Source organism: Grammomys surdaster, unplaced genomic scaffold (assembly GCF_004785775.1).
Source record: "Grammomys surdaster isolate TR1022 unplaced genomic scaffold, NIH_TR_1.0 126546, whole genome shotgun sequence".
Taxonomy (NCBI): domain Eukaryota; kingdom Metazoa; phylum Chordata; class Mammalia; order Rodentia; family Muridae; genus Grammomys; species Grammomys surdaster.
Window position 1 is genome coordinate 13,073,970 of NW_021621338.1, and position 22,844 is coordinate 13,096,813.

The 22,844-nt window shown below is 34.6% G+C and overlaps 1 protein-coding gene across 1 annotated transcript in view; it reads right to left on the minus strand.

The window, feature by feature from the left end:
- Top2b (DNA topoisomerase II beta) overlaps positions 1-22,844 on the minus strand; it is a 59,920-nt gene that overhangs the window by 29,189 nt on the left and 7,887 nt on the right. Inside the window, exons 2-11 of the mRNA XM_028760671.1 lie at positions 14,507-14,662; positions 13,117-13,207; positions 11,747-11,810; positions 10,446-10,591; positions 9,333-9,430; positions 8,531-8,743; positions 5,021-5,194; positions 2,662-2,763; positions 2,442-2,579; positions 576-714 (exon numbers count right to left, since the gene is read on the minus strand). Coding sequence (XP_028616504.1) covers positions 576-714; positions 2,442-2,579; positions 2,662-2,763; positions 5,021-5,194; positions 8,531-8,743; positions 9,333-9,430; positions 10,446-10,591; positions 11,747-11,810; positions 13,117-13,207; positions 14,507-14,662 — 1,321 coding nt within the window. The remainder of the gene's footprint in view (positions 1-575; positions 715-2,441; positions 2,580-2,661; positions 2,764-5,020; positions 5,195-8,530; positions 8,744-9,332; positions 9,431-10,445; positions 10,592-11,746; positions 11,811-13,116; positions 13,208-14,506; positions 14,663-22,844) is intronic.

Here is a 22,844-nt window from a genome sequence, read left to right on the forward strand (position 1 = left end):
AACTGTAATTTGTAATTGTAATTGTAAACTATAAATTTTAAATACATTGTACTGGATTTCCAATCTCTTAAGATAGTAATAAATAGTACATGAAGCAATTTCTCCCTTCTGTCCTTCCTTCCTTTTTTCTCTACATATGTATGGTGTATGTATGTATGTATGTATGTACTCATGCAGAGGCCACAGCAGGACATTAGCTGTTGTCCTGTATTGCTCTTTAGCTGATTAATAACCTTGAGACAGAATCTTTCACTGAACCAGAAGTTTGCTGCTTCAGTGAAGCTGACTGGTCAGTAAGCTCTCAGAATGCACTTGCATCTCTACTCAACCCCTGTCTCACAGTGCTAGGGTTAAAGGCACAGACAACCATGCCCAGCTTTGTACATGGTGCTAGGGATTCAAACTTAAGTCCTCAACACTTATACTGCTAGCACTCTTACCCACAGAAGCACCCTCCTAAGCCCGCATGAAGCAATTTCAATTATACTTGTCATAGAAAATCACAGTATAAATGAAAGTTTTCTATAACTAAATAAAGGTTAAATGTAAAACCTTAAACTTGATTTGACTCTTACCAGCATCATTGGCATCATCCAGTTTGGGAATGCCTTTGATTTTACTGTACTTTACTGATGAACACTTCTTATTCAGTTGAGTCTGAGCCTTAAATTTCACCCAGTTCAATATGCTTTCTACAATGCCACAATTAGAGGCCTTAAAAAAAGAAATCAAAGGTCAGCAGTATATAAAATAGCTTATAAATTCACCTAAATTTATACAATTGTCTATGACAGAATTCAGGCAGTTTGAAGACAAAATTATAATGATTATAAAACATTCTAGTAAATTTTACTGAATGACAATAAAACTGTATTATAGCTAGCTAGTCAAACTAACTCAGACAACTATATATACAATGATCTATAGAACTAAGACAAACATGAGAAAAATCCTGTACACTTCATGAATATGAAGGCTCTAGTAAGACTCTGATTACAAGTTAACATTGTGAAAGCTTAATGACCCGTTAATTCGCTAATTGAAAAATCCAGACATTGACATCTCTGATACCCTTGCATTTAAATTTGAAGCCTAAAATCCTATGAGAAAAAAAATACTGATTATAAAAATCACTCTAAGATAACTCAGAAACCCATGCAAACACCTTATTCTGCTAACAGAGAGTTCACCTAATACATTGTTTATAATTTGGAATGAATTGGTGTGTGATAAGATGACAAACTGTTTCCCTAATAGAACTCAATATCTTCAATTCTATTTCTTAAATCTTTTCTAAATCATCTTTAGTGATGTGTTGTTTTAGGCCCAATAGTTTTCTAGCCAGTTTAATAGGGAAAAGAAGTAACCTGTGCCAAATCTAGACTTGGCTCATCTAAATAAAACAATACAGTGTCTACAACCAAATAACTCTGTAGGAGCAACTGTTATGACAGAAAGCTATAATGTAATGTGAGCTCAAAATTTATTATAAATATTCTACAGGTTGCAAAGCAAGAACCTAAAAAGCAAATTTGCTTTTACTTCTTATATCCTACCTTTGAAAACCTAATATTGGGATTTTAAAAACATATTCTCCGTGACAACTGTACTCTATTTCCCCCACCATACTATAAACTTTCAAAGGAGAGGGGGCAGAGAAGGCGGGGGTAACGACACACACAAGACACACATATGGACATGATGAAGATAACTTTGACTAGCTGATTACATGATTCCATTCCCACTGCCAAACAACTTTAAAGGAGCCTTCCACGTATTTACTAAATGTTTAACTGGTGGTACTACTAACAAGGAAGCCAAATGAAATCCTGGGTTGTGTGCAATAGGTTACAAGAAGCCAATACAATATATATAGCCCATTGCTATAAAATTCAGTTACAAAATCAAGATTTATTATTTACTTGTGTCCTCATTTTAGAAAAATTTTAAATAATGTGCAAATTCAAATACAATTTGTAATAATGTAGAAAACGCTAAATTTTGTGTAGGTTATCCCATACATACATACATGCATGCATACACACATATATATATGTACATATATAAATATCTTTGTGTGTATGTATGTACATGTAGAATAATTTACACCAAAGAGCAGAAAGATGAAAAGAGAAGGCTGTGAGGCCCTGCATGTCTGTCACTGCAAAACTGAACCTTTGCAATGGCCAATTCAAAGCTAACACAGTTATATAAATCCTTACTATGGTGCTTGACAAAACAGTTAATAGTTTAGTGAAACAATGTGTTCTACATTTTTAAAATTAGCACAATGAAATGTATTAGCTCAAAGTATAAGCATGACTATGGTCACAGTTACTATGATAAAAAAGAAAATTTAGTTGCAAATGAAATAAAATTAAAAAAAAAAACATTTACTCTGTTCTCAATAATTCTGAAAAAATAATACAAGTTTAACTTACTGCTTTAAAAAATTTTTCTGACAGTTGGCATTTGGACCCAAAACTTTTGGGCTGCAGAGTCATGTTTTCCTTAGTTTGAGAATCAAAGGTTGGATTTTCAATAAGACAATTAATAAAAACCCATATATGGTTTTTAACCTGTGAAAAATACAATAAAAATGGTCAACATTAAACAGGCACAATGTGGTAATATAACAGAACATATAAAAGCATCACTTACCTGAAATGGTTTCACCGATACACCAGCTTTGTTCTTTTTCTTAACTACTTCAATCAGTTTACCAACAACTTGATCTACTACGTAATCCACATGTCGTCCACCCTGCAGAGAAGAGAGTACAGAACACAAAATACTCATCAACTTGGTAGTAGAGTAGTAATTACTTTCTAGAGGAGTATGAGACTGAAAATGATAGCAAGGATCTAAAAGGATCCTTCAGATCACAGTGGCAACAAATTATCCCCTCTCGTTCTCCTCCTCACTCCACGTCTCATACCCCCACATCTACAGTGTTTTCTAATACTCAAGACCAGTTCTCAGACTATCTGTGCACCAAGGGAATGTCCAACAATGTAAGTGACATCACTAAGCACTGGCATAGGTACCACATATTGGTTAATGACTCAGTCTCTCAGGATTGCCTTCAACTTTCAAATCCCTTTGAGCTGCCTATGTAGCTGTATAACCAGAGAAATCCCATGTCCCACTCAGATTTAACAATTTTATAAGATGGTTCACAAAACCAAGAACATATTTAGATTTCACTTTCCTTTAACAGTTTATTATTAATAAAAAGACAGTTTTCCCAAGAATGTCTCACTAGATATAGAAACTATTCTTAGAGCAGGCCCCATGCCCAGCAATGATGGCTAACACAAAACAAAATCAATTGCATTTTTGGAGGTCCTTCTTTTTTATTTTTACCTTAAAGGTGTTTTACGAATATACTTTGCCTTACAGTTTTGTGTTTTTATGGAATTCTCTATGTGTGAATGTGTGTCTCTACATCTATTTATGTTTCTTGTGCTTCTTCTTCAGCTATTTTTCCAGTTTGCTTCATTCTATTCAATTTGTTCATTTTTATCATATTTTATTTTATCTTTAATTTTTTAGAGGGAGAAAGGGTTGTAGATTATGGTGAAAGAGGAAGTGAGAGGATCTGGGAGGAGATGGGGGAAGAGAAACTGTAATCAGAATATTTTGTAAGAAAAAAAAATCCATTTTCAATTTAAAAAGAAAAATAACAGCAAAGAAAGAACTCATAAAAAGCCAAATGGGCAACATGTATAGGATAAGATTCAGGGAAAGAGAAGTTCTTAACCTTCTCCACAGCAACACGGCCCTTTCTCCCAATACTACTGTGTTATTTAACCTAAGATATCTCTGAACATCACTGCTTAGGGTATTTTTGGTTTTATGCAAAATCAACCCCTCCACCCCCATTTTTTTTTTTTTTTAAAGAAACAACTATGTGACTCAATTCCAACCAACGAGATTTTAGCAGCTACTGGCTGGGTGGTTCTTCTAGGAAAACTATTATATTCCTGACCAAAAGATGGCAATTTGGGTTACTACCATTTTCCTCTCCCTAGAATTTAGAGTTGAATTATAGAAATGCAATAGCATTTGAGGATAGGAAACAAAGCCACATGCCATAGGTGGTGGAAAAGAAAGTCAGGAAAAACAGAGGTCCCTGGTGGCATTATGGTACTACACAGAGTAACAGCCTAAAAGTGTCCCTCTTTTAGAAGGAATTATCTCTAGTTCCTGAGAGAAATGAGAGAGAAAAAAGTAAAACCTTTAAATAAAAAGGTTAAACTTTTTAAAAAATAAAGCTTTAAGTCCCTGTCCAACAGAATCAAATCAACACTGGGATAAATTTCTGTTGTCCAAGAGAAAGATTGGGGATTCTATATCATTAAAAAAAAAGAAAGAAAAGAGAAAATGCTAAAACATTACAAAGCAAAACTTAAACAAGAGTCACAAGTCACTGCTTTAAAGTAGCTGATAGTATTTGCTTACATTACTCAGTACTTTATTATCATCAGTGAATAATCCTTTCAACTCATTCATTCACTCATTCATTCACTCATTCATTCATTTTGCAGAGTCTGGTTTAAAGTCAGAGCCTCAGACATGCTAAGTGAGCACTCTTCCACTGGATTACACCTACAGCCAATAAAAGTTTTTGGGTAAGAAGAACTTTGTGTGGCTTTGAAATCCAAAACCCTACAGAAGGTTCAAGCTCCATAAAATGGCAAACAACATGTTCCACAGCCTGACTCCTCACGCAGCTCATTTCCTATTATTGTCTACCACACTCAAAACTCAGAATACAAAATAATGAATATTATTAATCTAAATTTCATAAAACATGTTCAATAATAAGCACTGCATACATTAACTTCTCAATGTATATTTAAATACTTTGAATACAGCTACTTGATAAAATAACTTACATTTTCATGAGTCAATTTTAATATAACAAAGCCAGATATTTTTGTCATTTTTGTTTATTTTATTGTTTAAAGTACTGTTTACCAATGACTTGGAAAACAAGAAGAATCTGGACACTTACTTTTGTAGTTGCAATACTATTCACAAAGCTGATCTGCTGGAAACCTTTTTCACTCAAGGTTAGACAAACATCCCATCTTTCATTTGCAAGTTCATGAATAACTTTGAGAGCTACCCCAGTTTCATCCAATTTGTCTTTCACATAAAGGTCTACATAGCTGCGAAATCCATTTACCTGTTAATTTATAAAACAATGAACAATTACTCATGGGTCAACAGCATAAAAACATGTCGTCAGTTACTGCTCTTACTTCCATTCTCATGCAGCTTTCACCCACGATGCAAGCTATCAAGCATTCCCTTCTTGACCTCTGTTCTTAGAGCATTCATTTGTGCGTGTGCTTGATTAAGATGAGAAAACATGTCTATTTAAGTAAATTATAGTTTTTCAGAAAATTGTTTTTTTGTAAGTGACAAATGTTAACTTTCCAGTATGAGTTCAGACATGAGAAAAATTAAAGCAAAAGACATCTATATCTTATGGAAAACAGCTAACCAAATAAATTAACAAATTTTCACAACCCCCTAAAAACAACTTAGACTGAAATAACTGCCATTCTGAAGTCTGTAGAGAGATTCATGCTAAAAAAAAAAAAACACAGAATCTCAGTATTTGCTTAACCAGAGTAGAAGTTTAATAAGATGGTAACACCTTAAACTAGATGCTGTAGCTAATCAGTACTGGAAGAATGCAAACATGGGCAGCTTCTGGGCATGGCCGGGAAAGGCTCCCATCTGAGCAAGTTTTCTGTCCAGAGACCACATCAAGGCTTCACATGGAAAGAACAGGATGGATCAAGAGAAAGATACACTTGGCATGTACTGGCTAGAAGACAGCAGCAGCCAGTGAACAATCCACCCAGCCTCCATTCTCTTACAAAAAGAAAACAAGGAGCAGGGCCTGCCCTATTCTGTAGGTCAGTGGAACTCAAGAAGCAGACTAAGGAGGACACTAGCTGCCATGGCTAAGAAAAAGACTTAAGAGCAAATGAAAAATCTCTACTCATGGAAAGACATGTGTGTGCACTCTAAAACCAACCTGTACAGAATAGGCTCAATGTGCAATTCAAGACAGAGATTTAATCAGCTGTTAAAGAACTCCTCTCTTGCACACTATCCCCAGACTGATAAGCCTCTAATAGCAACAAAGTACAAGACACAAACCATCTCTGTCAAGAAGCTGGAAGACACAAACAATGAAAACTAGAAAGAAACAAACTTCAAATACTTGGAGAGATTAACATAAGGCCAATAATAAAGCCCATTTACCCCAGTGTCTGACACTATACACAACACAAAGTCCTCAATGAATACTTTCAGGAATACCAAACTAAACCTTAAAAACTGAAAATAAAATGATTATCAGAAACAGCTCAGATGGAGCTGGATAGATTGCTCATTTGTTAGGAGTACTTCTGCCCTCCCAGAGGACAGAGAGCCCAGGTTCAATTCCCAGACCATATAAACTCTCACAACCATCAGTAACACACATGTTGTACAAATATATACACAGGCACAAGACTGTATTTTATGTGTATTATATTATGTTAATACACATAAAAATAAATCCAAATTTAAAACAAAACATCTCAGATGTAATAGGCACTTAGAATAACTATTGTTAGTATGGTATAGTCTCTAGTGGAAAAGGCACACCCCTTCAGTAGAGAGATAGAATTCAAATAATAAAGAACAAAATAAAAATGCTGAAATTCGAAAGCACAGAAGACATAAGAAATGGTACTGACAGGGTCATCAGAAGAAAAAAGAACTGATAAAGTTGAAGGTAAGGAACAGAAACTAAACAAACTGAAACAGAACAAAATAGCCCAAGCCTGGAGGAGTGTAGTAAAGTCAGTATATTTTGTGTACCAGAGGGAAGAGAAAGAATGGATTAGAAAGTTGACACAATCATGCCTAAAAGCTTTCAAAATTCATAACAAAAATGAAATAACACAAGGGGGCTGGAGAGACGGCTTAGCAGTTAAGGGCACTGTCTGCTCTTCCAAAGGTCCTGATTTCAATTCCCCAGCCACCACTTGGTAACTCACAACCATCTATAATGTGATCTGACACCCTCTTCTGGCATGCAGGTGTACATTCAGATAGAGCACTCATATACATAAATACATAAATCTTTTTTAAAAAATGAAGCAAGAGTCCAGACGCCCAAAGACATTTCACAGAATAAATGAAATCACAAAGTCATCACATACACAAGTACCTATTAGATGTATAAAATCCTCATGACAAAGGAAAAAGAAATGTGTTAACATTACCAAGAGAAGAACACAGAGAAACAAATCACAGCAGACTTCTAATCATAACCCATGCCAAGAAAGAATTGACTAGCATCTTTACATGCTTAACAAAAATCACAGTCAACCCACAATTCTATTGAAAATATCCTTTGAATGACATGAAAAAAATCAGGACTTTCTCATAGAATAACAGGAAATAAATTACCAGGTGTTGCACAAGACAAGTTAATGAAAAACTTCAAGCAGAAATGTAAAATTAAATCAAAACTTAAAACTGAGACAAATGGCACCTGTCTGTAATTAATTATAAGTTCTCAGGACGCTGAGACAGGAGGGTTGCTTGAGCCTAGGAGTCACAGGTCAGCCAGGACAACATAGCTATACCACGAAAACAAGTCAGTTTGGACAGCATGGCTATATCACCAAAACAAGACAGCAACAAACAAACAATAAACACATATATCTACAAGCACATATGTCAGTATACATATCAGAAACTGAAAACTGTACTATTTCTTCTGCCTCCTTTTCTTCTCCATATGATGACTACAACCTATATAAATAAGGCAAAATGTCTTGGGCTTGGGAGACAATTCAGTGAGTAAAGCATTTGGAGTAAAAGCAGGAGGTCCTGAGTCAAATTCCCCAGAACCAATATAAGGCCAGGCGTAGCAGCACACATCTTCAATCCCAATGCTCCTACAGCAAAACTAGGGTAGAGGCAGGAGAGCCGCCAGAAACTGACAGCCAGCATGCCTGGTACATGCTGCAAGGTGCAGCAGTGAGGACAACAAAGGAACCTGTCTCAAACAACCTGGAAGGTGAGGACCAACAGCTGAAATATCCTCTGACCTTCAAATTCATAGCATGGCACATGTACGTACATATACATTATACAAGGAGTGGAAGAGGGGACCTGGAGCCACAGACTTATGAATTCCCTTAGTTATATGTGAAATATTAAATGAAATGTCATTACAACCCTATGGAAATTACTAAAAAGATTTTCAAAGGATAATATGGAATAGATTAATTTTTTGAATGATCAGAGGACAGAAGAAAAGAACATATGCAAAAAACAGAAATTAGCTAGCAAGATAGCTGGTCAGATAAATCAATAATCATGTTAAAATAGTAATCTTTTAAACACACCACTTAAATAAGATCAGACAAGATTTAAAAAGCAAAATGCAACTATCTGCAGTCTACAAAATAACAACACTATTAAATTATTTTCCCAAAATACTTACAGGCAACTTCTTCCCATTAAACATGACCTTGACCCCTTTACACGAACCAGCTAAATCATATGCTCTTCTGGTCATGAGGGCCACAATGTCCTTGTCAAGTTTCTCCATCTTAAACTTGGATAGATCTGGCTGGAATGTTATGCATGTATAATCTTCACCATCAAAATGTTTAATTTTGGCTTCAGAAGTCTTCATCATATTATTCATCCATGTCTTTAAAAGAAAATATACACAAGTATTTCTTTAATGCTTCTAACTTTCGTAACACAAAGAATCAGCGCCCAAAAAACATTCATTTACCACAACATTTTTATTTTCCAGCCTCACAACAAAACACCTTGAAACTAATTAATATTAAAGTCAAAAAATATAAATTTTAAAATTACATGAGGCTGGAAATGAAAATAAACTGCACAGCTTTTATACAAAGACAGTGATGCATCTTTCACACTCAACATGCCCATGGGTTTTTATAAAAGTAAACAGACATGTTTATCTGATAAAATTATTTCAGTATATGTAAAATTCAAAGGCCTGCCAACATTTCTTACATATGAACCTGATGACTCAGGAAGGAATTTTTCCAGCATGCTTAAGTGGTTGCATCTGCTAAATAAAGCATCCTGCCTTAAAAGAATGATAAAGAGGCTATATAAAATTATCTAGACATTCTACCTTCTCTTTGGCAACTTGCTTAATACTTTTAATCAAACACAAAAAGTTATACTTGAACTTCTATTATCTAAGCAAAACAATAGAATACTTTTAAAGAAGTAAAAAAAAGGACATGTCTTTTTCATACCTGCTTAAAACTATGTTTGTATTCTTTGCAAGCCGTTTCTACTGTAAACTTTGTACTAAAAATATTACAAAGTTTTGCACCATAACCATTACGGCCTCCTGTAAAACAAGTTAAATATGAAAATTTTAGTTAAAGAGTTATTTTAATGGAAGTATATTAACTTACCTATCATAGAGCAAGTCTGACATAAAACCATTTAATTTGTTGTAGCATTTTCTCAAGTACTGACTGAATAGTCCTATGTTTAGCATTTTCATATTAAAAAATATTAGAATTTAGTAATACAGTATAGATACTATATAACATACAATATAGTATCATTAAAGTATTTGTGATTACTTTCATGATTTAAGAAAAATAAGCCTAGTATCTTATAACACAGTAAGTTTATGTGAGTATGAAATTTAAATTTTCTAACAAAGCCACCTCATTTATATCAACTTCTTGGAGCTCTGGGCTTAAAAGAAATTATTAACCTATTGAGGCAAAATATTTTTCCAAAGTTTCTTATATACATAGTCCTTTTGTCTCTCTTGATCCACTAAAGGAAAAGAGTTAAAGTCTTTTAATATCAAAAGCTCTGTAGCAAGAGATACAGTGATGGCTCAGTTAAGAGCTTTTAGGTTCAGTTCCCAGCGCCCATACAGAAGCTCACAACCATCTGAAAGTCCAGTTCCAGGACAACTGACAAGCTCTTCTGGCCTCTGCAGGAACCAGACACACACATGGTGCACAAACATACATGTAGGAAAAATACCCATACACAGAGAATAAAATAATAAAAATCTGAAGAATACATGTGTATATAACAGTCAGGTACCATAGGATTATTATCTAAATCAAAACCCAAACTGACAGTTAGGTTAGAATTCCAGAATTTTTTTTTGAATTCCAGCAATTTTATTCTAAAGTCTGCATATCATCCAACTTTTGAGATGATACTATTAAAACTATATAATCCAAACAGATAATAGATTTTTTTAAAAAGTATTAACTTTAAAGAGAATTTTCTCACAATGAAACTTTACCTGAGATGTTTTAAGAAATAGGAACTTAGTAATTCTATGTTAAGAAAAGTGATACTTATCAATCAAAATTCCATTCAGACTTTACCTGTAACTTTTTTCTCATCATCATCATAATTACTCGATGTTAAAAGCTGTCCAAAAATTAAAGCAGGAACATAAACTTTCTCTACTTTGTGTTCTACTACTGGAATGCCTTTCCCATTATTCCAAATGCTTATAATATTAGATTCACTGCAAATACATAAGCAAAATTTAAAACTTAAAATTAAATATGCTAATTTACAAAGAAAGTATTGAACTGTAAAATAAATGTGAATGGTTACAACAAGATGTAAGTCAGTGTCAACTAGAAAATAATGGTATAACTTGACAAAAACATGGACTTCTGTTATTAGAGACATAACTCACGTTAGCATCTGTAAGATCTGCAAGACATGACCACAACATTTCTTAGAATAAACCTTTCTCCATCTTCAAAACAAGAGTAAGAAGGAGGCACAGTTTTAAAAGAAGCCATTAGGCATGATTCTCTCTGTCACATTTTGGCAGAGCAAACATAGTCAGTGATTACCATTTTAATTTCCCAATAGTCTGTTAAGAGCTATACAATATACACAAAAAAGGCACAAGTAGCCTAAAATGTATCCCATTCTCAACTTATATTTTGTATGTTGCAAATCACTGTCATAAATTAACTTTAAAGGTTTTTAAATATACAAATATTTCCTATTCTAAATCTTAGAAATTTTCTATCATAAAACCATTAGTTTCTACCATGAATGGTACTGGACGGAGGCCACTAATTAGCAACAGACCCTTGATTTAGGTAGTAGCTTAGATAAAAAATTTCACCTACCATCTTGCTTTGAGAAGTGAGATAAGCAGTCACTTGTATATAAGTAAGATTTTCAGAGACACAGATTCAAACTGAATACTAAAAATTGCCTTAAAAAGCTAACTAGCCAAACATGTGGTAGGCACTCTAAAATGCTCGGCAGTATTCAATTTTTTAACTAGGTCACATAAAATAGAAAAGAGCCAAATTCTAGACAAGAAAAATAAATTTATCTCAGAATAAGCCCAGAGTAGCACTAACATCTCAAATACTTTAAACCCTGAAAAAAGAAAAATAATAAAAGAGATAAGTTCTCTTAAGAACTAAATGAAACCAACAGTATCAGAAAAAAAAAAATGGTCAAGCCAGTACTCTTTGAGGAAAATGGACACAACGGACAGAAGAGAAAGAAAATAACCAAGTCCAAAGCAGCAAGAAGACAACAAAGTGATAGAACCACATATATCACATATACACATTTGGTCATAAAATGAGGATTACCTGAATAAAGCAACTTAACATAAAAGAAATTAAACTTGAAATATACTTACGGATCAATAGAAACCTTAATACAGGTCATGTTCTTGTCTCTCTGCTTGTTGTCAGCAGCATTAACTACAAGATTAAAACATCATAGTGAGTGATAAAGCATACAGGGTCATATCAACATATTATGGACACAATTCTATGTACAACCCAATTTAGTAGTAATATCTACAAGTTTTAACAGTCAATCACTATTAACTTCAACTATAAAAATATTGTTAGCTAAATTAAACTAAGTTTTACTCAGTAATTCCAAATTATTATGTTACAACAAACACACAAAAACGTGCGCGCACACATATACACACAAATATAAAAAAAGAACAAAAACATCTAAATCTACTTAAAACGTATGGTTCACTTTATATCTTAGTGACAAATAGTTACCTTGTCTTAGTCTCCTTGAAAAAACTAATGATTTCATATGCAGATTAAACTAGTTTTTTAAACTGTTTTTTTTAACTTAAGTCTTTAATGCCCTTATGATTCAAAATTCTAAATCTTAAACACATCATAAAAATACTTTTGTTTGTATAATTAGTATCTCAAAATCTTACAAAGACTCTGAGTTTTCAGATTAAAAGACCATCTAATAGGCCTAAAATAGTAGAGGCCAGCACAAATGCAAAGGATAACCGGGTTTACTCCATCACTTTTCTGACGGACTTATAGGAAGAAGCTCAGAAATCTACAAAATCAGTCTAAGAAACCTCAAACTACATTAGTGAAGTGATCAGAGAATTTCTAGGAAGTCCAAGGCTAAAAGCATTTACAAAGTATAAGCATTGCCTGAGTCAGTTGGCATAGCTACTTGACTGTAATTGTATTAATTGTAATTAGATTGGGTAGGAAGCAGAGGCTACTAAAGTAAGCTGTCCAACAGAAACACCTAATCAGTAGGTAAGAAAACTACATTTACACGTGCAACCTCCGATCCGCACAATCTGCCAAGATAAGGCCTTGAAGTCTCCCTGTGTAACATGCTTCCCAAATAACCATGATGCTAATAAAACCCAGATGAGGGCACACATGGGTACAGGATCTCTATGGAATTATGAATGCAATATACTAACTTCACACATGAAAAAACACCAGGAAAACACTAGGAAGCAAAGAAATAAAAAAAATTACAGCTGCATATCAATATTTCTGAAGAATACATTTTATATACATATTTATTAATTATTAATTAATATTATTTATGTTAATATTACTTGCATATATCATAAATTATTGATATTTTGTATATTTGCATATATACTAAAATAAAAACTAGCAAAATGCTTTATAAAATTATACTGTAAGACTTGCTTCATGTGTACATGGCCAATACACTGACAGAAATACATGCATTACATTATAAGTAAGTACTCACCCAAAATTTCATCAAAGATCTTGTATAAGCCCGGAACAAAGGTAACCTCTCTGCAGTTCATCCCTACATCTTCATCATACACCCACATTAACTGTGTTAAGAGAATGATTCAAAAAATAGTTTTACAACATAAACTCCTAACTTCATTTTTACATAGCAAAAATCCACATTATCAACAAGTTATTGTGGTACACATCTATAATCTCAACACTCAAAAAAAGCTGAGGAAAGAGAACTGCCACAGTTTGAGGTCAATCTGGACTGACAATGTTAGTCAGAACTACAAAATAAAAACCAGTCTCAAACAAACAAAACAAAACAAAAAATCAAATATAACCAACCAAACAAAAAATCCCAAAAATCCAAATTGTCAGTGACTCTATTTAAAACAGGCATTCAAAGTAAAGCTGGAGTCAAGTTCAGTAGTCTCACAATGAACTTAATTAACTAAAATTGAAAGTTGTTCAAGTTTGCATTGGTTGTATTTTATTCACACATAAGGTTAGCTTTAACATAAGGCTGTAACATAAGGCTCAGTAACAGTTTGTGCTGAGCCATGTATAAGCCCCTGGGCTCAATCCCCAGTGTCCAACAAAACAGCTCTGACTTCAGTTTCTCTGCCAGTTTGATAGAGTAGAGGTTAGGAGTTCTAATTCTAACCATTTTACATCATATGGAGACCCCAAATCAAATTCCTAAGGCCTAGAAATTTCTGTTTTCTGTCAAGAACTATGAATCACTAGAAATAACAGCTACATAATGTTTAAAATTATGAAAAACATCTATTTACTTTCCACTTTCACTTCATAATTTATGTTTATTCTATAGAAAAAAATAGCAAAGTAAAACAATAAAAGCCTGACTCTGGACTTCCCTAAAGTGTGAAATTAAGCAAGATAATATATGTAAGCCAAAGCCACAGTAAACATAAATAAATCAGTTCTAGAAGGTACCACTAATAAAGTAAACCACAGCACACACTATGTTGAACTTTTTTTAACAAATTCTTATGGCACCATTTTATTATATACTTCTATATTCTGATGTCCTTATTTCCATAAAGTAATGGAGAGATTTCCATCTCTCCTAGATCTCTCTCAGAGTTTCTTTTGTTGTGTTTGTTTTGCTTTGCTTTGCTTTGCTTTGCTTTGCTTTGCTTTGCTTTGCTTTGCTTTGCTTTGCTTTGCTTTGCTTTGCTTTTGGTATGAGTTTCAGGCCCAGAGCCCTGAGCATTTTGAGCTATATCCTTAGCTCCTCTCTCCTTCTTAATCATGATTACAGACAGACATGAAGTCACAAACTTGCAAACTATATAACTATAACTTTATTAAAATATTTAAAAAGAAGACATGCATATCCCCTAATCTCAATCATTTTATCAAGTAATTACCTGTGTCAGTGGTTCCACTGATCCAATGTATGTATCAGGACGAAGGAGAATATGCTCCAGTTGGGTCTTCTTCTGGTATACTCTCTCAACAGACAACTTCTTGGAAGAATCATTTTTGTTTGCTGTTTCCAACTCTTCCTTTTTTGCAGCATTGTTCTGATAAAAAGAGTCTACATTAACCAAAAAATCAAATTTAAATATCCTAAACCAGGGGGCAAACAAAAATGTGTATGGACACATGACATGGAATCCATCTTTCAGTCTCAGTAATGCCCAAATCCTAGAGATCACTGTCACCTACAACTAGCACTTAGACAGCCTTATAATAATTAGAACTAGTAGAGCATGCCCCACCTCTCTAAGATAACGAGGTAATGTTTTGTGTTCCTCAAGATTTCCCAAAGAATACATTCATGTTGCAGTCAGGTTACAGAATCAGAATAAAAACTGAATGGCTTTGAGGGTCACACAAAATAATCTATGTAGTTAATAAACACAATATGGCCAAGATTATCATGGCTAGAAAGTCCTCAAGTAGATCATGCCAGTTTCAGTTCAGAATAACCCAATAGTAAAGCATCTATAGATTCATTCCAAGAATATAGAGCTAAGTAATGGTAACCATTCCTACAACAGCTGAGAACCAAATCAAACTTCTAAGTCTAAAGACTCTCTCTCTTCCTCACAGCAACAGCACATTTTCTTCTAGATGCACCAGTGCTAAGATGGCATCTTATTAATAAAGGAAATTAGGATAGCCTATTTTCAGTTTCTTAACATAAACATAACACCATGTTTTAAAATGTCATTATATATGCTGCAAAATAAAAATGTATGCCTTTTGAGTAATCTAAACAAAAATATCAAAAAGAGACTTGTAACAGATAAACCTTAGGCAATTCAAATATTAACTGTAATTTCTCAAGATCATGAGTTTTATATATATTAAAGAAATTTAATAATGTTTTAAATACTAATTTTACTGATTTTACTATAGTCATAATTTCTTTCATTTATACAGTTATCCATTAATAGTGCTAATTCGCTTTAAAATGCTTTGTACAAAAGAAAATAATTGTTTCACAAGGTTTTCATATTCTATTTCTGTCAAGAGTTTGATGATAAACTAAATGGCCAGAAAGATTAACTATATTTTTAAAGTACCAGTTCCCAAATTACTAATAATGTTCTCTGCTATTAAAACATTTATAGAAATAAAGTATTTTTAAAATGGGCACTGTGATGGGATTGTCAATTTGATGGGATGTAGAATAACCTAGAAGACAAAACTTGTGGATGTATTTGTGAGGATGTTTCAAGAACAGTTTAACAAAAATGGAAAAAAGCTAATCTGACTGCGAGCAGCTTATGTAAAGTAAACAGACTAAAGGAGAAAACAAGGCGATCACCAGCATAATATGACCAGCTCACAGTGTACCCTGGTCCCACAGTCAGAGTTGCCCCATCTTGTCCTAGCTCTAACTAACTTCTCCCAGCTGTGAACACTCTCACGCAGCTGCAGCTACCATTCTGGGAGTCCATTGTTTCACAACATAAAACAAATTGTTGTAATCAACTGAACTGGACCCTCCAACACTAATCTCTGTCCTCTGCAAGTTATTTCCTCAGGTATTTTATCACAGCAAAGACAGAAATAATAACCTATACAGGTTCTCAGAACAGTTAGCACAAAGATCATAATCACCAAAATCAGTCTCTAACTACTTTAAAATCTGAGACCTACCAATCCAAAGGAAGGTAATGTTTCTGCCAATAACTTAGAAAGGTGTCTTAAAGTATATGTGATTATTAGCATAAAGTTTGTAAACCTATAACAAACACATAGGAAAAAGAACTTTCACATCAAGTTTATTACTCTAAAACAAACATCAAAATAAAAATGTTTTCAAGATTAAGTCAACCTGAAGTTAGTGTCTACCTAATTTAGATTTCAAAATTTGCCTTAGGAGTTTTTGTTAAACTGCATTGGCATCTGGAGATGGACAGCAGGGATAAAGCCCTGCCTCAAGACATTTTCAACAATTTAACCACATTCCTGCACCTTCTTAACAAATGGTTACCACCTCCCCTCCCCTTCTACCTACTCCCAAATGGCTCTAAGAGAAAAAGAGGTGAGAATCTACTATATCCCTATCAAGCTCAAAGAACTGTCATCTTTGCTAAGATGAGACTTTAAAAATCAGAACACATAGTATAATGTCAAAAAGATTGAAGATTAGGACACTCCAAACCCCCTTCCACATGGAAACACAGACTAAACTGTAATATCTGAACCACCCATCCTTGTAAGAAATCCAGAAACTACTTAAGAGGTCTTGTCTCTTGGGTGAAAACCGCAAAACCTCATCCAAGCCCAGGACCCTTCTCAGCAAGGCAGAACTGGGAGGAAATGCAACTCCTTTCCCTGGGTGGCCCTCCAAAGGAAAAGTAGAAGTGCTACTACAGGGACTGTTTGCTGTCTTTCTTGAATCTAAGCAAGCACTGACATCAGTAGCTAAACTGAGAACAAAGGATATCAAAATGATTTGGTCCAGCACCCAGAGTCTGTAGTTCTAGGGATAGACATTAGGTGGAGCTCTAGCACCATGGCTTATTACAGTGTGTGAGAGGACACAGTAGGGCAGAGGAGTTGCCCAGACTGTTCCCTAAATAAAGATATGGATGAAGCTCTTCAGTGAGGTTATACCCCTAGAAATGGTTTGAAATGTCTCCTCACTCTCTAAATGGACTAACTAGCTGGAGAAACGACCCAGACTAGAACCAGACTGCTAAGAAAAGCTAACCCTGAGAGAAAGCAACACAAAGAAAAGGAGAAGCCCAAAAACATTCCAAGGGATAAATTTAAATCTCCATGGACTTCCCCTTAAAAAATGGGTGCTCCCATCTGTAATCCAAACACTTGAGAAGTTAAGGCAGGAGGACTGCTATAAATAAAGTTCAGACTAGGCTAGAGATCCTGTCTTGAGGGGAGGGGAGAAGAGTGGAGGGAAAGGAGAGGAGGGAACAGGATGAGAGGGAACAGGAGAAGACAGGAGAAAAAGAGAAAAGGAAAAAATAATGGTAAAGAAAAGATAAAGGAAAGGGAGAAATGAAAATAAGAGGGAGCTCAAGGAACTGTACAGATATACAACTAAACCAGAAAATCAGTAAAAAACAGAAAATATATATATATAAAAAGAAATTTCAAAGACAAAGGAACCAAAAAAGAAAGAATTAAAAAATTAAAAGAAGTTGACTCACTTGTGGGCTATCATCAGTCAAACAGAATATGTTATAAAATGTCTCAAAGGAGAAGATAAAAATGAGAAGAACTTTCCATATATGAGGAGAGAAATGTACAAATTTAAGAAGCTCACAGTCAATCGAGCACAAACCTAAGGAACATCTAAGACGTATAATCAAACTGTCAAAGTCATGGATAGGCCATAGGCTCATCCAGGAGGCAATGAGTTCAATTCCCAACATCATAGGAGAAAAATGTCACAAGGGAGAGAATCCTGACAGCAATACAAGAAAACAATTCTCATATACTAGAGAGTTCTAGTAGTTTACCAGCAGATTCAGACTAAAACAGAAGTAGGATGATCCAATAAGACCTAGTAAACAAAACATCTGGCAAAAGTGACCTACAAACATTTTCAAGGTTAAGAATAACGTTTTAATCTTTAAGTTGTAAAAGTAAGCAAAAGCCAAACAGAGTTACTGATGACAATCCATTCAGCTGAAGCAAAAGCTATATGAAAAGATAAGCCTTCCTTGGAAAGCTAAATACAGAACTTCCAATGTTTACAATGGAAACACTGTAAACATATATAAGTATATATAAATGTAATAAATATTATAAATATATATAAGTATGGTACAAATGTTTAAAAGTAAAACTATAAAGGTTGTTATAAACCTATTGTGAAATAATACGTAACACTAAGAAGAAAACATAATTTGTGCTACAGTTTCTTGCCAAATTTTAATTCTAAGTACTTTATATACATCTTATTTTTGCTCTAGTCTGTTTTTTAAGTAATTGCTGATAACTTAATAAAACTCTCTAATAAGCTGTGAGAGGTAAAAGTATGTATACAGCTTTTTACAAGTAATTAGTCAAGTTAAAATTAATTAAGAATTGATGCTAATTCATTAAGCTAATCTATGTAATTACTGTGATAACCATAAAGAAAATATTGACAGAATGTAAGTTGGGAAGGGAATGAAGGGAACAAAAGAAGACAGTAAGGGAGAAAAAATAGAAGAGCTACAAGCTATGAAGAAAAATTAAAACAACAGTAAGTCCTTTCATATCAATGACTGCCTTAAATATTGATGGGTATAATGTCTGTTAAAACATATATTAGCTAATTTGATTTTTTTTAATCCAACTACATAGTGCCCACAGAGACACACTTTAGGTCTAAAAACATGTGTTTCAGGAGAGATGGTGGGGAAGCATACTTCATGCAAGCATGATACAAAGAAAGTAGGGTACCATAGTTACAATACACAAATACACTAAGTTTAAGCAAAAACTGTTTAAAGACAAAAGACAAAGAGAAGTTACCAAGGAAATATCATTGTTGTAAATAGATATCCTAACACTAGAGTACAAAATAAATAAAGCAAACATCAACAGAACGAGAGAGAGAGAGAGAGAGAGAGAGAGAGAGAGAGAGAGAGAGATCTAGCAATATAGTTATAATAAGAAACTCCTACACCGCATGTTCATGGACAGGACAACCAGACCAAGAGTCAATGTGAAAACAAAGGACTTGAAGCATAAGACAAACCTAAGAGTCATTTACAGAAGACCCCACTCAAGAACAGCTCAATACACATTCTTCCCAAGTGCACATGAAGCAATCTCTGACATAAACTAGATGTTAGCCTATAAAATAAGTCTCAACAAATTGAAGAAGACTGAAGACATGCATCCTCTCTGTCTATAATAGAATGAAACTAGAAATAAAAGGGAAACAGAAAGTCTACAAATAGTGGAAACTAAACAGTATACTTGTAAACTATTTAAGAATCAAAGAAGAAATCACAAAAATAATTTAGAAAATATATGGGGTAAACAAAAGCAAAAAAAAAAAGTCACCAAAACTTGAAAGACCAAAACAAAGTGGTACCACATTTAAATTTTTAAAATGAAGATGATGAACCAATAGCATACATTAAGAAACTATGCATAAAACTAAATCTAAAATTAACAGACAGGAGAAAATAAGATTCAAGTCCCTCAGCCTTACTGTCGCATCCCTTAAGGAAGTTCCTTTGGCATGAGAATGAAGTGGAAAATGAGAATGCTTACTAAGAAATGTCATCAGATAAATATACACTATATACAATGAATACACTGTCTAAAGCTCCAGAGAAGAAAGATCAGCCAAAGGCCAAGTAACTAGTCATTTACAGTGTACCCGTGATGGCTACAGGAGCAGAAATGAGGAATGCCAGTGATTGAAGTGCTCGTACAAGTAGTTAGACTGTATGCGACTAATAACACTTTATCTAGGACTTCATTGCCATCTAATCATCAAGACCACTTCCAAGAGACCTGCCTCATTTGTAACCAAATATAGTCCCTGTTCTTTCTGCCTGGACCTGAGGCAATCTAAACTAGGTTTGTTCTCAGTTGTACCCAAGTGTAACATATGTACAATAAGTCATGTCATTTTGACATCTCAAAAGATTTTTTTTTCAAGTTCTTAAAGTCAATGAAAGCAAGAGTTGTGGTTTTTGATTTTTTTTAAGATCAACAAAATACACAAATGTTTTTATGGTTTAAATATGCAAAGCTCACACAGGCTCATGTTTCAAATGACTGTTCTCAAGCTACTGGTATTTTAGGAGGATGTAGAACCTCGAGGAGTATAGAACCTTGAGGAAGTGGGTACAAGCCTGCATAAATATGTCAGTAGAAGCTGGCCACTGAAGGCTACACTTACCATTGGCACTAACCTTAGCCCTGATATGAGAATGACTCTGCCATATACTCTGTAAGTCTCCCTGCTATAAGAGACTGAAATTTTTTAAAGCCATGAATCAAAACCAATCTCTTCCTTGAAGCTGTTTCTGTCAGGTATTTTGGTCACAGCATTCACTCTGAAACTGGTACCAAAGAAGCAGAGTTACTGCTGTGTCTAAACCTGAACTTGGCTTAGTCTTTTTAAAACTGATTTATAGGAGCAAATTGTAAAAGTCTTGATATGTGAACTAGAGAAATCCTCAAATTCTATAAGCAGAGTGTAATGGGTACTTCTAGTAGAAGTTCAAAAAGATCAGAATGATAACAGAAAAGTAGACAATGAAGCCTGAAACCATGGTCTCAGGGGCAAACAAGGACTCTATTGGGAATTGTAACTATTCCTGTTACAACTGGCAAAGAATTTCTGCATATTTTGCAGTGTCCTGGAAATCTGAAGGAGGCTGAATTTAATGGACTAATCATTTAAGCAGAGTACTTTTCAAAAAGGCAAAAACATTTGAGATGTAGCATGGTTGTTGCTAGCAAATTAATATTAGCCAGCCTTGCAGACCAGAGGGGAAAAAGAATGTGATTTGGCCAGAAAAAAAGAGTATTGGCAAGACCAAGAGCCCATAACAGTTAAGAAAAGAGATTAGAACTGTTCAAATGAAGCTAAGTTATTTACACAGTAGGGCAATAACAATTGTTGGCAAAATGCCACCCACCACAGGCTCCAGAGTGCTGTGCTTATTTAGGGGTCCTCTAGGAAGTGTTTCCCAGGCTAAGCTGTCTAGGAACTCAAAGGCCACTGCAGTTGTGGTCCAAACAGGCCAGGCTACATCTAAAACTATGATTCTATGTTTATAAATATTCAGAATGTAGGGATTATAGAATCATAAAATATTCCATCAAGAATATGAGAAATACCTATGAAACCAGCAAAATCTGACAGAAGGTAACCTATCAGAAAACCTTCAAACTATGAGAATAATGCTTCACTTGAAATGGAGATCCCAAGAAAACTAGGCACTAACTAGACCCAGACCAAGAGGGCACATATGTGTTTCAAATGGCTAGGACATAAGGGTGGGTCTATTTGAGTTTGCTGAAGCTCACATCATACAAATACATGTCTTTGATGATGCATGTGGGGCCAGGACTCAGTGTTTGTCCTGCTGAACAGTGTTCTGTGTTTGGCTTTCCTCCCTTGGTACTCTTTTCTTCTTCATTTTTGGAATAGTAATATCAACTTCATGCTATAGTATATTGACGTTTACAACATTTTTATCTTATAAAGAGTCAAAAGGGGATTGATTTGTGTCTAAGTAGAGACACCTAGACTTTTGAGCAATGTCAAATTAGACTGAATACACTTTGCACTGTTAGATGGCCATAAGTCTAAGAAAAACAGAGGGTTGCCATGATTTGAATCTAAAATGTCTCGCACAGGCTTAAGTTTGAATGTTTGGTAGTGTTACTTTGGGAGACAGTGGAATTTTTATGCAATGAGGTCTAGCTAGAGAAAATTTGTCACTAAGGTTGAGTCTTTGAAAGCTACCTGGACCCAATTCCTATCGCATTCTGCTTCCTGATCTACCATGATATGAACAGTCTGTCACTACACCAAAATAAGTCTGTTCTCCCTATTTCCATCAGGCATCTCACAGCAGCACAAAAGATGCAAATATAGTTTAGCTAGAAAGTTCCTTCAAACAAATGTAACTGAAATTGAAACAAAAGAGAGACATTATAACTTACATCACAGAAGGCAGGGTTTTCTAAGAGACAGCTAAAATTATATGCCAATTAGATAACCTAGAAGAAATTGATGAATTTCAAGATAAATAAATGTACCCTTGCTTAATTATACAGAATGAAAGAAATCTAAACATGTCTACAAGAAGGGAGAGATAACTAAGTAGTTAAGAATGTCTGCTGTGGAGAACATGGTTCACCAAATCAACTAAGCAGGGCACATATGGGTTCATAGAGACTGAAACAGCAAGCACAGGGCCTACGTGAGTCTGCACCAAATCCTCTGCATACACGTTATAGCTTTTAGCTTGGTGTTTTGTGTGACTCCAAACAGCAGGAGGGGGTGTATCTCCAACTCTTTTGCTTGCTCCTGGGACTCTCTTTCTCCTATTGGGTTGCCTTGTCCAGCCTTGAAATGAGGGCTTTGGCCTTGTCTTACTACATCTTGTTTTGTCCTGTGTGACTGTTACTTCTTGAAAGTGTGCTCTTTTCTAAAGAGAAAATGAAGGAAGATTAGATATGAGAAAGAAGGAAGGTGGGTAAGGCCAAGCTGGAGAGAGAGAGAGAGAGAGAGAGAGAGAGAGAGAGAGAGAGAGAGAG